The sequence below is a fragment of the Notamacropus eugenii genome, chromosome 1 (assembly GCF_028372415.1).
Source record: "Notamacropus eugenii isolate mMacEug1 chromosome 1, mMacEug1.pri_v2, whole genome shotgun sequence".
Classification (NCBI taxonomy): Eukaryota; Metazoa; Chordata; class Mammalia; order Diprotodontia; family Macropodidae; genus Notamacropus; species Notamacropus eugenii.
This window is the reverse complement of record NC_092872.1, coordinates 7,084,405-7,100,647: the sequence shown is the minus strand read 5'-3', so window position 1 is coordinate 7,100,647 and position 16,243 is coordinate 7,084,405. Positions and strand designations below refer to the sequence as shown.

The 16,243-nt window shown below is 46.5% G+C and overlaps 2 protein-coding genes across 3 annotated transcripts; one reads left to right on the top strand and one right to left on the bottom strand.

The window, feature by feature from the left end:
* Nucleotides 1-2,054: 2,054 nt before the first annotated feature.
* Nucleotides 2,055-9,515, bottom strand: LOC140532648 (uncharacterized). 2 transcript variants are annotated; one of them, XM_072651368.1, is made up of 4 exons: nt 8,517-9,515; nt 7,713-7,807; nt 6,114-6,258; nt 2,055-5,745 (listed from the first exon to the last, which is right to left on the bottom strand). In XM_072651368.1, exons 1-4 carry the CDS (start codon nt 8,647-8,649, stop codon nt 5,480-5,482), a joined length of 639 nt encoding a protein of 212 aa, XP_072507469.1. In that variant the 5' UTR covers nt 8,650-9,515; the 3' UTR covers nt 2,055-5,479. The 2 variants fall into 2 exon arrangements, with proteins under 2 accessions (XP_072507469.1, XP_072507478.1); XM_072651377.1 differs by lacking the exon at nt 8,517-9,515 and adding an exon at nt 8,001-8,214.
* A 283-nt stretch (nt 9,516-9,798) lies between these two features.
* On the top strand, nt 9,799-16,243 carry LOC140532643 (uncharacterized). The gene is made up of 5 exons (XM_072651353.1): nt 9,799-10,716; nt 12,882-13,267; nt 13,442-13,602; nt 14,261-14,393; nt 15,697-16,243. Exons 1-5 carry the CDS (start codon nt 10,341-10,343, stop codon nt 15,883-15,885), a joined length of 1,245 nt encoding a protein of 414 aa, XP_072507454.1. The 5' UTR covers nt 9,799-10,340; the 3' UTR covers nt 15,886-16,243.

Sequence of the window (16,243 nt, the reverse complement as noted above, 5' to 3'; positions counted from 1 at the left end):
AACTAATAACTCCATGAAACATCAAGAAACAATAAAACAAAATTAAAAGAATGAGAAAATAGTTAAAAATATGAATTTTAAAAATTGACCTGGAACATAGATTGATAAGAGATAATTTAGGAATTATTGGAGTACCTGAAAGCCATGGTTGAGAAAAGAGCCTAGACATCATCTTTCAAGAAATTATTAGAGAAAACTGCCCTGTTATCCAGAATCAGAAGATAAAATAGAAATTGAAAGAATCAACGATTGCCTCCTGAAAGAGATTCCAAAATGAAAACTCAGGAATATTATAGCCGAATTCAAAAGCTCTCAGGTCAAGGAGAAATATTGCATGCAACCAGAAAGAAACAATTTAAGTATTGAGGAACCACAGTCAGGATTTAGCAGCTTCTACCTTAAAGAATCAGAGGACTTAGAATATGATATTCTAGAAGACAAAAGAGCTAGTTGTAAAATTGAGTATAATTCTTCAGGGGGAAAAATGACTATTCAATGAAATAGAGGACTTTCAAGAATTCTTGATGAAAATACCAGAGCTGAATAGAAAATCTGATTTTCAAATACAAGACTCAAGAGAAGCATAAAAAGGTAACCAGGAAAGAGAAATCATAAAGAATTCAATAAGGTTAAACTGTTTGCATTCCAAGACAGTTCCCAAGAACTTATGATGGAAAAGCTATCCCACCTTCAGAAGATGAAATGTAGAACTCCTAAGAATTTTCCCGTTATTAGGGCAGTTAGAAGGTGTATACATAGATAAAGGTCACGGGTATGAATGGAATATGATGGGGTGATGTCTAAAAATATTAAATTAAGGGTTGAGAAAGAAGAATGCACTGGGAGAAGGGGAAGGCAGAGGTAGAATGGGGTAATTATCTTACATAAAAGAGGCACAAAAGAGCTTTTATACTGGAGGGGAGGGAAGACAAAGGAAGGTGTGGGAGGGGAACCCATGAGCCTTACTCTCATTGAGTTGGCTCAAAGAGGAAATAACATACACACTCAGATGTGTGTGGAAATCTATCTTACCATACAAGAAAGCAAGAGGGGAAGGGAATAAGAAAAGGGAAGACATGCTAATAGAAGGGAGGGCAGATTGGGGACAGTAAAAGTCAGAAGCAAAACATTTTGAGAATGGACAGGGTTAAAAGAGAATAGGAGAAAGAGGGAAAATAAAATGGAGAGAAATACATAGTAATCATAACTGTGAAAAAAAATTTTATAAGTTTCTCTGATAAAGACCTTATTTCTCAAATCTATAGAAAACTAAGTCAATTTGATAAGAATACAAGTCATTCCCCAATCAATAAATGACCAAAGGATATGAACAGACAATTTTCAGATGAAGTCATCAAAGTTATCTATAGTCATATGAAAAAAATGCTCTAAATCACTATTGATTAGAGAAACACAAATTAAAACAACTCTGAGGTCCCACCTCATACCTATCAGATTGCCTAATATGACAGAAAAGGAAAATAACAAATGTTGGAGGGGATGTGAAGAAATTGAGACACTAATGCATTGTCAGTGGAGTTATGAAGTGACCCAAACATTCTGGAGGGCAATTGAATTATGCCCAAAGAGCTATAGAACTGTGCATACCCTTTAATCCATCAATACCACTACTAGGTCTGGATTTCAAAGAGATAAGAGAACAAAAAGGAAAAGGTCCTATATGTACACAAATGTTTATAGCAGCTCTTTTAGTGGTGGTAAGGAATTGGAAACTGAGGGGATGCCCTTGAACTGCGGAATGGCTGAACAAGTTGTGGCATATGATTGTGATAGAATACTATAATACTATAAAAAATGATAAACAGGATGCTCTCAGAAAAACCTAGAAAGATAGACATGAGCTGATGAAAAGTGGTGGGCAGAATCAGGACATTATAGCCAGTAACAGCAATACTGTACAATGATCACCTGTGAATGACTTAGCTCTTCTCAGCGATACGATGATCCAAGACAATTCCAAAGAACTTATGATGAGAAAGCTATCCACCTTCAGAAAAAGAACTGATGGAGTCCAAATGCGGATCAAAGCGCACTTTATTTTTCTTGAATTTTTTTTGTTTTCACAATATAACTAATGTGGAAATGTTTTGTATGACTGCACATATGTAATCTATATCATATTGATTGTCTTTTCAATGAGAAGGAAGGGAGAGAATTTGGAACTCAAAATTTTAAAAAACAAGTATTAAAAATCATTTTTACGTGGAATTGGGGAAAATAAATTTTTTTTAAAAGATGACCAATCATGAAGTGTAATGTATCACTTTGACCTCCCAAGGTCAAAAAAAGGGGCTGGTCACTGAGCAGGGGGATCCTTGACTTTGAAGAAGGTCTTGAATCCAATTTCTTGGCAACTACCCATCTCCCTAATTAACTGATTGTGCCTGGAGCTCTCGCTTAGTTTCCTTTTGTTTCAGATTGGATTTTTGAGGCACACGAGGCCCAGGTCCAGTGCTCTAACCACTGTGCCACATAGCTGCCTGTTTTCCCTATGAGATTATCTCTAATTATCCTGTATGTGTATTGTCTCTGTATAGTAATTTACATGTTGTTGCCTTGAGAACAAGGACATTCTATCGCCTTTCACTGTGTTCCCAGTACATAGTACAATCTGTGTTTAATAAATGCTCATTAGCTTTATTTGACTTGAGACTACTCTCTCTCCCTCAACTGTCCCATAAGCAAGCCGGCCCTGACTTATAGATCTAGGAGTTAGATCTGGATATATTCAAAAATGTCTAAAACAGGAAAATCTCACATTTCTACCTTGACCTTCCACCCTGTTTCATGGGAACCTCTAAGTTTCTACTACTTTATTAAAGTCCAATTAGATAATTGTAAAGAAGCTTCCAGGGCAGTGAGGTGGCACAATGGATAGAGAACTGGCCTTGGAGTTAGGAAGATCTAAGTTCAAACTGAGTCTCAGGCACTTACTAACTGTGTGACCCTGGGCAAGTCACTTAACCCCAATTGTCTCTCCCCCAAAAAAGCGTCCAAATAGCAAAACTCTAATGAAATTGCTTCCTTTCATGCCCTCCTTCCTCTCTGATCCTCCAAATGGCCATCCTTACTCCCTCATGGAGAAGAGAATATGGAGAAAGAGTGGAATATTTGGGAACTTGTCAAGGTCTGCTTAGGAAGCACTTAGAGGAAATGGCAGAAGTATTAGGATCTAGGGGAAGCAAGTTCACAGCAGCTGCTGGTCCCACCAGTCTGGTCGAGTCTTCATTGTAACACCTGGTTCCTTTGTGGTCCGCATCGTTTCAAAGCTGTGCCAGTTGTCCAGGACCTGCCCCTGTGCCTAACTCGGACTACAGCAGCAAGCTGAACATCATTGGTCAGCAAGAAGTAGGCCTCTATCAGGCAAGGAATGGAATAGAAAGGCAGACCAGGAGTCTTTTTCCAAGTAGGGGTGGTGGTGGTGGTGGTGGTGGTGGTAGGGCTACATAGGTAAAATCATGCTGTGCCTCTTGCCCTTTCCTGGAATTTCTTCCTCATCTCAGACTCATTCCCAAAGGTGGATATAAATTCCCGGGCTCTTTCTTCAGTAACCTCTGGGGCCTTCCCCTCTATACAGCTCCTTTCTCACTGAAAGGAGTACCAGGGAACCTTCTTCCTCAGTAACCTCTGGCACTTGCCCTCTCCCTTGGGGTCCCTCTTCAGGCATCCTCTCGTTCTTCCTCCTTAATTTCTAGACGAATTAGAGAATTAAATATTGTATTTTCTTGAGGGCAAGGCTCTTCTACTTGGCAATTAATGTCCAAGCAGCTATGAGTAATCACTATGGGCCTAGCCTGGTAATTGACCTGGTTTATATATTCTGGTTTCCAGCCCCTAACCCCCATCTCCTTCCCCATCCTGGGGAAAGGCCATGAAGGAAGAGGGAAAAGCAACAGAGTGAGGTTGATAGTGTTCAATGGATCAGTCTTCTGGGATCTGTTTAATCCCCATTTCCTCAAGAGGCCAAATTCAAAGGAACTTATATGAGGCCTTTCTGGGTGCCAAGACTAAAGTGGAAGGAGAGTTGGTACATGAGCTTTTGTTAGCAGATGACTGTATATTCAGTGCAGGCTCTGAGGCTGAGATGCAGCAATGTGTGGACTGAGTCTCTGCTTCTTGTGCTAATTTTGGCCTAACAAGAGGGATCTGTGAGAACTTCAATACACCCTTTCCTCCACCTCCAGTCCACTACAAACCATAGTATCAGTGGAACCATTGGACATGATCTTTCAAGATACTTCATACATCTCCAAGGAGACCCCCAGGAGAGATGAAGGGAGGGGTACCCTACTCCACTGAAGGTTCATCTGCCTACCTTACTCTGGGATGCACAGGTGAAAGGTCCCAAAGAAGTGTTTGGTACCCATGTTTGGCGGGAGAAGCTAGTCTGGGCAAAATGTGGCCAGTAAATGAGGCTCCTCTAATGTCCATCCTTCTGATCCCTTGTTTTAGGGAGTGGGAGGTTCTGTAACCAGTCAATGAATTCTTCTTGAATACTACAAGCTTCCTGGTCCCCATCCCCAGCTCAGAGACCATAGGGCTTTATCCTGACAAGAGCATTGGGTTCAAATTTTGGCTCTGTGACTTACCAGCTGTGTGACTTTGGGAAAGACACCTAACCTCTCTGTGCCTCATTGTATTCATCTGTAAAATGAGGGTGTTAATATGTGAATTCTCCTTCTGGTTCTAAATCCTATGATTCATAAAGTCAAATTGCATAAGTACAGAAAGAGGTGGTCTGGTGAGATAGTAGTAGCTCCTGTGAAGAAACTGAAAGATTTAATAGGTGACCAAGAGATAACAGATTTAATGAAAAGGGATCTTCGAGGTCATTTAGTCTCCCTACTATTACTTTTTGATGTCCATCAGTGTGACATGGCAGTTGAAAAATGTCACGTAATTTTAAATTGCATCCAGAGAGGTACAATGTCCAGAATGGGAGGGAGAGGGAGATCATCTCCATTGTCAAATCATCCTGGGCATACTGTGTTTATTTGTACCTGCCACATTTTTAAAGGGGTTATTGATAAACTGGAACATAGCTGAGGTAACCAGAATGAGGAGATCAATCCATCTGAAAATAAGTTGAAGGAACTGGGGATGTGTAGCCTAAAAAAGAGAAGACTCAAGTATCTCAAGGGTTATCGAGAGGATTACAGTTTTGCTCGGCTCTGCAGGGCAAGGCTGGGAACAATGGGAAGACGTTACATGGAAGCAGAGATCGAACAGTAACAACTGCACCAAAAGGATATGGGCTGCTTCAATAAGTGCTGACTTCTCCATCATTGGAAGTCTTCAAGTAAAGTCTGGGGATTCTATGGGAGGGTCTACTGTTCATAATATCATGGCTTGTATTGGAAGCTCTTTGAGGTCCTCTTCCAGCTCTGAGATTCTGGAATTCTATCATCTCTTATGAACCCTGAGCTAAGAGGGTCCCAGATCCCCTTTAGGGACAAGTTCACAGTTTGGGAACCCTAGCAACCTGGCTGGGGGTTCCTGCAAGCCTGACATGGCCTGGAAGAAGCCCAGGCTTTTGGGCACGTGGAGGCAGCATTTCTCCTGTAGCGTTTGTGGTCCCTGGTACCTGGTTCAGTCCCCGGAAATGATCCCGTAGCTCTCGGACACTGATGCCAGACCGTACAATAGTATCAAATTTACGGACTCTGCTTGGAGTAGCCAGGGGTTGAGGGATTGTACTTAGACGTTTGTGCTCCATAGAACCATCTAAAGAATCAGGATGGAGACAGGTTAGATTTATTAGGGAGAAGAGCCTTGAACTTCCTTACCGCCACATCTCTCCCACCAACCCCAAATTCCCATCATATGAGAAAAAAGTGGTAGTGCAAGGTGGCATGGAAAACCCTGGGTTAGGAGTCACATCTCAAGACCTAGGTGCTAGTTCCATCACCTGTTTGTGTTTCAGTGTCCCCACTGGTTACCCAACCACATTGGACTCCATGGCCTTTAAAATTCCTGACAGTTGATGTTCTGTGAGGTGTTGGGCAGCTGGGATTGCTGTAGACTCTGTGTCCTCATTCAGTTTGAGGTCTATCCCCATCCATCCTATTGTTTTCCTATGCCCAGGATCTTACCTGGTACTGAGTCTTGACCACTGTCTAGAGCCTCCGGGTCCCTGTCTCTATCCCTGTCTTCATCCCCATCTAGGGCAGCAATGGTGTCCAAAAGGAACTTCAGGCTCTCCTGCTCCCTTGGACTTAAACCCTCCAGGTCCACCTCCTGCAAGGGGAAGAAAGAATCCACACTACAACAAAGAGCTATTAAGGTACCTACTGTACAAAAGCACTATGGTCCTTGAAGGATAGAAATGGCATCAAAGCCAGTCCACCTCACTGATGGTAAATTGTTTGACTTGAAAAGTCAAGATTAAAGTGGAAGGAGAGTTTGTTCGCAGATGATCGTGCCCTCAGGGCAGATTCTGAGGCTGAGCTGTGACACTGCATAGATTGATTCTCTGCTGCTTGTGCTAATTTTGGCCCAACAATTAATATAAAGAAAAGGGAAGTTCTCCACCAGCCAGCACCACAGCATCCATATGTGTTACAACAAAGGGAGAAATTTTGAATGCTGTGGATACGTTCACTTACCTTGGCAGTATACTGTCCAGGGATATACATATAGATGATAAAGTTGATGCATGCATCGCTAGAGCTAGCCGTGTTTGGGAGGCTCCAAAGGAAAGTGTGAGAGAACAGATATGTGACTGCCTATCCAACTGAAAGTCTAGAGAGCCGTTTAGCCGATCTCATTGTTGTACGCCTGGCCAGCATTATCAACATCATGCCAAGAAACTGAATCATTTCCATTTGCATTATCTTAGGAAGATTCTGAAGATCATCTGGCAAGATGAGTTATGGGACACTGAGGTCGTTTCTTGAGCTAAACTGCCAAGCATTCAAACTCTACTGCAGAGAGTCTAACTGTGAGGGGCTGATCATGGCCAAATTCCAAATGTATGTTTGCCTAAAAGACTATTTTACAGAGAGAGTTCACACAAAGCAAGTGCTCACATGGTGGTCAGAAGAAGCCTTACAAGAACACTCTCAAGGTCTCTGAAAAACTTTGGATTGATTGTGAGACACGAGAGGCACAGTACAGTGTTCCTACATCCTGCACTGTGTTCTATGAGCAAAGCAGAATTGCAGTAGCTCAAAGGACACATGAGATGTCGAGCCTCTGTATCCACCTGCTCAGCCACAGTTAGACACATTGTACTTCGATCCCCATCATACTGATGATGTTTTGGTCTTTTCTGAGAACGAAAGACAACAATTAAACAAATGGCTGGACTCTAATCTAGTAAGGAGATAAGGTGCACAAAACGCAGCTAGCTAGAATATGTCACATAATTATGTTACATACATAGGATATATAGAATACATGTTACAGTCATATGTCACACAACAAAAGCTAAGTATGGCATGATATCTGAAAGGGAAAGACTAGAGAAGTCTTCAGAGTATTCATGGAAAAAGTCCAATTTGAGTTGACTTTCAGCAAGGGAACTTAGGAAGGAGATCTTTTAGGCCTCAGGGGAAATAGGAGCAAGGGTAGGAGAAAATGGCAAATTTGGGGGTCAGAAAAAAGTTCCAAAGGTCACAGGAACAAGAGATCCTAGTGGCATCCCAGAGAAAGTCAGACAGAAGTCACAGCGCTGGCCACAGCATTCCCACCTCTGGGTTCTGGCATTCCGACTGCCCTCCCTCTCCATCTGTATCCATCCTCTTGTTTGTCCTCTGCCCAGCAGGAATGGCTGGTCCCTGGGATCCTGGGAATCATAGGCTGGGTTAGTGTGCTGCTCTCCACATGCCCCCTATGCCCAGATTCTATTCCCTATTTTTCTCCTGGACACAGCTTGAGTGGATAGGACCTTGACTCCTATTGCAGGAAGGGCTCTTCTAGGAAAGTTTCGAGCTATAGCAATCCCAACCTGTCTTAGAGAATACAGAAAGACCCATTACCTGTTCAGTTTTCTGGCTGTACAAAAGACCCTGGCCAGGCTCTGGTCAGATGCAGGAAGCTGACCTGAGTTTTGCCCTCCAGTTGATGGATGCTTCTACCCTCCACACTAGGCATTTGTCTCAGCCAAAGGTTAACATGGGCATGGGAGGGGCAGGCAGGTGATATCCTGTGCAAACAAGAGCTACTTCCCTGTGGTAGCCCAGTTCCAGGCAGCTGTGTCAATACAAACACATCTATGGAAAGGAGGCTCCCAACAGGAAAAAACAAAGAGCCCTAGTTACCTTGTCCCCACCCATCCCTCCTCCATATCTGGATCAGACACACTTTTCCTTCCTCCTATGCAGGGGTGCTCAAGCCATCCCTGCTAGATATACTGATTCCAATTGCCTCCCTCACAGGTAAGTGACCAATTCTGGGACAAACTGGAGAAGCAAAAATTGAGCCAATCACCCTTTATCCCCCTTCTAACACATTTGGCTTATTTGACATTTCTTCCTTTCATCCACTCTACCTACCTTCCATTGGCCCCCATCTGTATCCACAGCTTGATACACTATCTCTAGTCTCCCCGCCTTTGAAGGGGTCATCTTCCAGACCTGAAGAATCCTTGTTTCCTTCAAGATTCAGATTCAGTATCATCTCATACATGAAGTCTTTCCTGATTCTTTGAGGTGACTAGGGCAGGTTTTCATCCTCTAATTATCTTGTATTTACTGCTAGTAAATATACAGTTATAGTCTCCAGACCAATGTAAATTGATCTTACATTCCTCCAGCCCCTAGCTGAGTTCCTTACCCGAAGTATTGAATTTTAATTTGGTTAGAACCTGCTCGAGGGCAGAGCTGAGCTGGGGGAGGGCGGGCAGGAGATGGGGCAGAGATGAGGTTAGAGTTGTAAGTGTCCTAACTGTGCCATGTGGCCATCACTGTTGGCAAGCTTTATCAAAGGCATCTCATTTTGCCTTTACCCCAAACCCTAAAAGCTGGTTGCTATTATCATCTCAGATGTACAGGTGAAGAAGCTGCGTGCGAACTCACACAGCAACTAGGCATCCGAGGCACGAGGCGGACTCACGCCCGCCCCTTCCAATGCTCCCAAGTCCAGTCCTCCAACCACTCTGCAGTCTTCCCCGCAAGGATTTTAGAGATTATGTAAGGTCCTAGATGGGGAGCAGAAAGGGCCCTTGGGGTCATCCGACCTGACCCCGATGGAACTGAAGCCCAGAGGTCAGTCCCACCGTCACCAGTTAGCAGGAGCAGGACGTGATCCCAAGGGATAGGCGAACAGAGCACAGAGACCCCAAGGCCATGGGTCTGGATGGAGACCCAGGGCTTGGTGGATGAGGACAGGGTCCAAATGGGCAGGGCTCGCTGGAACGTTGGGGCCCCGACGGCGGGGGGAGTGGAGCGAGAAGCTTCCCCAGGGAGAGGGCGGAGTCAGCTGGAGGGCTTGCCCCGCCCCCATTCGGGCTGGAGGAACTGGCCCGATCCGCCCACCAGGGGGCACTGCAAGACTGGGGCGGGGGTGGGGCCGGACGGAGACGCTCTAGCCCAGGGCCGGCGGCCAGTTCCGGTGTCTGTGGTGCCGGCAATCCGCGGCCGGAAGTCAAGAGCCGGGACAGCGGCGCTAAGGCGACTAGGTGGGCCCTGGGTCGGAGGCCACCCACCCTCTCGCCCCGCCCTGGGAGCCGCGGCCCGCGCCAGCTTGCCTCCGCATCCCGAGGCCGCCGTTGGGCCTTCTCTCGCGGACTTCTGTTCCCTGACCTCCGACCCCCCCCCCGCACCTGCACCGGCTCCCGCTCCCGCACCCTCACCCGCTCCCGCTCCCGCACCCTCACCCGCTCCCGCTCTCGCACCCGCTCCCGCTCCCGCACCGGCTCCCGCACCCTCACCCGCTCCCGCTCCCGCACCGGCTCCCTCACCCGCTCCCTCTCCCGCACCGGCTCCCGCACCCTCACCCGCTCCCGCTCCCGCACCGGCTCCCGCTCCCGCACCGGCTCCCGCTCCCGCTCCCGCACCCGCTCCCGCACCCGCTCCCGCTCCCGCACCCGCACCCGCTCCCGCTCCCGCTCCCCGGCAGCCCCTCCCCCAGCCATTCACTTTGCTTCTCTTCTCTAGCAAACCGGTCCCTTCACCGAAGCCTTTGACTTGTGACCCCAAATCTGCAGCCTGGCCCCTTTCCTGAGAACTCCTGGACCCTCCAGGATCCCCTCCCCCATGAGTTAACCCTTCGCAGCCCCCTCCCCCCCGCACCTGCAGTCATCCTCCAATTCCCTTTTCCTCCTTAACCTCTTCCCAAGCTTCCTCTCTGCCCCTCGGCCCCTCCCCCCTCTACAGGGCATGGCCCCGGAGGAGGCTGCCAGCCCAGCCCTGAGCAGACCCCCCAGAGCCCCTGCCATGACGGCGGGCACAGACAACGATGGGAGTGGACAGCACCTCCTGGCCCCGAGGAGGACTCCACCCCCAGGGAGCCCGGACCCCGAGGGGCCTGGGAAGCCTCTGCGCTCCCCTCCTGCTGGAGGCTCTCTGGGAGCTGAGGGTTCGGACTCTTCAGGTTCCCCTGAACATCCTCTCACCATAAGAACCAAAAAGCTGGTCCTTCACATGGACGTAAACAACACCATCCTCGTGTCTGACAGTGCCACTGGCCAGGGCCCTGTGGCTGCCCTCAACTCCTACCTGAGCACTGTGTGTTGGGGGCAGCTCAACCAGGAGGGTAAGAAGCATTCCAGGACCTTGGCATTGCTGCCATCGGGCCTGCAGCCGTGTGTGCCTGTTGACCACATACGTCTGTGGCTTAGGTGGGTGTTTGGGGGAGGGAGTGAATCTTCAGGAGCCATTAGAAGGAGAGGGTGAGGAAGGACTGCTGGACCTGTTGAAATCCTGATCTGACATTTGTTCTTGTGTGACTTGAGGCACAATCCCTGAACTCCTCTGATCTTCAGGTTCTTTTTCTGTAAAATGGGATTTTAACACAGTTTTATAAGGAAAGTATTTTGTAAAGGCTGTAGTGCCATTTTATTTTTGTTGGGAAAGGACCTGAGATCTCCAGTGAGTGCAAGTCTATGCTAACTGATCCCCAATCTGGTTTCCCTAGAGACTTTCTTCCCCTCCTCCTGGAGCAGGGCACAATCTGTAGGAAGGTTACGGGTTGTTGATCTGAAAAGCTGGTTAGAGAAAAGGCAACAGGCTAAAAGCATACATTTTATGATTTAATTAATTAAACAATTCCCCATAAAGATAGTGGTTACATAGCGCTGTGGAGCCAGGATCAGAACTGGCTCACTCAGTACAGAAGTTGACTGTCTTAAGTACCTTTTACCATGAGAAATGAGCTCTCTTAGATAAAACACATCGTAAATCTGATAAGACAATTAACAAAGTAGTGTCAATTGGGTTTTATGATCCCAAGTGTGGGAATCTCCTTTCCGTTGCCTGTGACTTAAGATAAGGAGAACCTCCCACCATTCTGATGACAGATATCCAGGCCTTTGAAGTTGTGCTATCTTAACAGAGTTGACAAAGCTGAAGTTACAACCCAAGGTATCTGTGTTTTTCCTTATCACTAAGATGCCAGAAGAAGGATCTCGTAAGGAAGTCCCATTTGTTTGCTTGACATCAAAAGGTGTCCTCTAAGTTAAACAAAGGAGACTATTAGGTCCAGGCTCTTCTTAAGTCAAACTTTGGCCCTTATTAAAGTCTAAAATTTATATTAAATATTATCAGGGTACAAGTGAAAGTCAGGATGTCTGGGTTCCAGTTCAGGACCTTCCCAACTCCCTGTGTCCTTGGGCAAGTTGCTGTGGTGTAACTCAGAGTAATTGTTCTGGAATCTGGAGAACTGGGGTTCAGAGGATTATAGATTAATTGGTGGCAGGGAAAGTCATTAGAAAGTCTTTGTGCCCTACCACATAGGAGAAAATTGAGGGTCAGAGAGATGAGGTGATTTACCCAAAGTCACGTAGGCAGTAAATAATAGAGATGATTTGAACTGGGTCGTCTTATTGAGCATTTGGCCGTTTTCCCACTTCACCTGTTCAACTCCTTCAGATTCCTCAATGAGCTACGTGACCTTGGGCAAGTCACCACTTCTGTGAACCTCAGTTTATCATCCATCTGAAAGAGGGTAATAATAACTTTACTACTTATGTCACTGGGGGGTTGTAAGGGAACCACTTAGTAAACCAGCCTGGAGTCAGGAAGACCTGAGTTCAAATCCAGTCTTAAACACCCGCTAACTGTTTGATCCTGGGCACGTCACTTCACCTCTGCCTGCCTCAGTTTCCTCCTCTATAAAATGAGGATAATGAGAGCATCCACCTTCCAGGGCTGTTGTGAGGATCCACGTGAGATAATATTTGTAAAGCGTGTTACAGAGAGCTGTAGAAATGACATAGAAATCATCAAGTGACATAGAAATGGAGGTTATTATTATCAATTATTCCCTTCTCAAAGCAAAGGGCCCTGGACAAATCGCTCAAACTCCCAGCGTCCCATGCACTTCTCTTAAACACTGCAGAGGATTTGCAGGTCTGCATTGATAAAGTGAGCTTCCTTGCCTGAAATTCCCTACGTGAATGAAGTCATAAGTCTATGCAGGAAAAAAAAAATTCCCTCTCTGGGTCTGTTTTCCTATCTGGAAAATGAAGGACTTGTAATAGATGGTCTGAGATCTTTTCCAGCTCTAGATTCCAGAATCTAGGAACATGCTTCTGACTCCTGACTCAGCTCTGAACACTGACTTTGGAGATAGTTGGCCACCACTGAGCTCCATATCTGAGAGGGGAACAGGGATGTCCTCTCTTGCTGATTTTTGGCCATGTTCCATCTCTCCCTCTACTACAAATCCACCCCAACTCTGGACTCAACTTTCTCTTTTAGGTGAGTGGCAGTGGCTGAGTGAGTTCCCTTCATTGCTGCCTCCTACCCCTGATGCCATCAGCTTCTCCTCGAATTTTGGCCGGCACACCGAGTTTACATCAACTCCCCTGGGCCACCCCTTCCAGACACTCTTCTCCTACTACCTGCAGCTATTGGAGTGGCCTGGCCAGCCCGATGAAGTTTTCTCTGTCCCAGGGGAGGATGGCCGTCATTACCACCGTGTACTGCCAGCCTTTTTCAAACTCCTGGCCAGTCTTTGTAAGCAGGGCCGACGCTTTGCTGTCGTTTTCCGCACTTTTGGCGACGACTTGACCTCACTACTTCAGACCACACACAAAGCTCTCCAAGGCCAGCACCCGCAGTTCTCAGCCCTGAAAGAGGTGGTGGTGAGAGATGCTCTTAGGGCAAGGGAAACCAGAGTAGGACATTCCTCAGGAGAGGTTCAGTGGTGACTAAAGAGCAGCCAGTCTTTCTTTGAACTGGGCAGGGGGAGGGAAAACAAGGGGAGGTGGGTACCACTGGGGATATGTGCTAGCCTCAGCCTCTTCCTGTTCCTGCAGCTCCCTGTGGACATGCGACCCGGAAAGATCCGCTGCAGTCCGAAAAAGGTGATGGTCAGTCGAGGGAAAGAACGTGTGTCCAGTTGGCCAGATGCAAGAGTCGTGTATGACTACTTCAGTGCCTTGGAAGGCCTAGGGGGCTTTCAGGACCACTTTGCATGGTAATAACAATAACAGCCCAGAGGCGTTATTTATCACTAGACATTTACAAAGTACTTTCCTCACAGCAGCTCTAGGAGACAGGCAGTGCAAGTATTATTCTCACCATTTTACAGGTGAAAAAACAGACTCAGAAAGAAGTAACAGAATCAGTAAGTGTCAGAGCCTAGTCTCAAACTCTGCTATTCTGGGCCATTCCATTTCTACCCCACTGTCTGTCACCCTAAGAGCTGCTATCTCTGGTTTGGTCATAGTCCCTTCAGGGTCAGGGAGTCACCTAGGACTGAAGAAAGTGATCCAGTTTCTCCATAGGGCTCCTATATGGACATACATCCCCTTCTCCATAGTACAGTTTAGGTACGATCTCCTCCATGAACAAAGCCTCCCCTGAACACTTGGTGCGTAGTAGTTGCTTAATAAATAATTTTTGACTTGGCTGTGTGATTTGATACCAGCAGCTCTCACATTAGGTAGTCCAAGCAGTGAAAGCTCGTTATATATCTTATAATCCAAGCTCCTAACACTGGAAGGCTGAGCCCAAGTAGAGTAGGTTCCCTGTCACTGGCAAAAAGCTGTCCCAGTTGGAAGTTCCACCACAGGAAGTTATGGGCTCCATGATGGCCTCCCCAACAACACCCCCCATTTTCCCCTCCTCTCCAGGTGGGCCAAGAACAATTTCTCCAGTCAGGGTGGCAAGCCGCTGTGGGTGGATCCCCACGACCCTGAGGTCCAGCACATCTGCTTCGATGATAATATTCGACCGCAAGATAAAGAGAGCATCTTCCACCCCCAGGTACAGACAGATCGGCGTACTGGGAAGGATTCACAGAGACGGGGAGTGGCACGGTGGAGAGGGGGTACACCGCTGCACTTGGAGGCAGGAAGGCCTGACTTCAAACCCTTCCTCACACTTGGCTAGGTGACCCTAGATCAACTTGAGTCAATAAGTCAACCAGCATTCACTTTTTAAAAAATTTCATTTCATTGTCAGTTCTGCATTCTCTCCCTCACTACTCCCACTCCCCTACCCACTTTTCTTGAGAAGGCAAGAAAAACAAAACTCATTACAAATATAATTAATCAGAGCATTTATTTATGACGTGCTTACTGTAGGCCAGGCACTGTGCTACGTGCTAGGGGTGTGAAGAAAGGCAAAAACAGTCCTGGCTGTCAAGTAGCTCATACTGTAATGGAAGAAACAACATGTAAACAACTGTGTAGAAACCAGAGATAGAGAGGATCAGTTAGGGGTAATCTTCTGGGGAAGGCACCGAAATTAAGGAGGACCCGGAAAAAAGCCACAAGGCAGAAATGAGGGAGAGTTCCAGGCATGGGGGCCATTCAGGGAGAATGTTATTTAGCACCATTGGGATGTGGAGTGTCATGTGTGAGGAACAGCGAGGAGAGACCACTAGTTTCTTGTTAAATAGTATTTTATTTTTTCTCAGTTACACGTAAAGACAATTTTTAACATTCATTTTTTAAATTTGGAGTTCCAAATTTTCTCCCCCCTTCACCTCCCCCTTCTCTGCGACAGTAAGCAATGTGATGTAGGTTACATATGCACAATCATGTAAAACATGAAGGAGACCACGAGTCACTGGATCTCAGGGTACGTGGAGGGGAATAAGGTATAACAAGGCTGGAAAGGTAGGAGGGGTCCAGGTTAGAAAGAGCTTTAAAAGCCAAACAGGATTTTATATTTGATGCTGGAGGTAATGGCACTAGTGACCTCTTTCAGCTTCTGTTGTCTCATCCATCAAATGAGGGAGTTGGACTTGTTGGTCTCTTTCAGTTTTAAATTCCTATGCATGGAATTAACCCAAGTTCATGAGAGACACCCATCCTAAAGTCTGGCCCAGCCAAAAGTTGGTTATGGTAGGATTGGGCTGATTTCCAAACCTCCCCCAGCATTGGCCACCATGGGAGGAACTGAGGAGTGGAGTCTTTCCCGGGGGCTAAAGATTGGGTGGTGATTTTGTACCACATTGCTAGGCAGAGACCCTCTTCCCAGCCTCATACAGAGACCACAGCATATTCTCCCGTCATGAACTCTGTGTATATGTGTGTATGTGTGTGTGTGCTCTTGGCTGCAGGTGTTTATGGGCCAGGGAGAACAAGAATGCTGCACAGTCCCCACATCTGAACTCTACAACATCTGCCTAGTACAAAATGATCTCCTTCAGGCCATTGCCAACCCCGACTACTTCTTGATGACTGTGAGCCAGTGTGAGGACCGGTATGACCAATACTTGTCAAAGGCCCAGACAGATGGTGGCTGTTGAGAAATCAGCTCCACTGAGGACTGAACTTCCAGACCACTTTCAACAGATAGCCCTCCTGGGGACTTTATGGCAAGTTACCTGCTCTATTTTGATCAGGATGGGGGAGGGCAAAGGATAGGAAGGGTCATTGCATCTGGCCCTCATCATTTCTGTAATTCTTCTTGGCTTGACCAACATGGGAGTTGTAGATTGGGTACTGATCTTCCCAGGATCACTCCCAGGACCTTTGCACCCAATGAACTTTTGGTTTGGGTCCCTAGGGGGTTCTGGCTCTGCTTTGACTTCTGTTACACAAGTTGGTATCCATCTGATTGGAATCTACATATTAAAATCCATCTCCGAGGTGGGACCAAACATG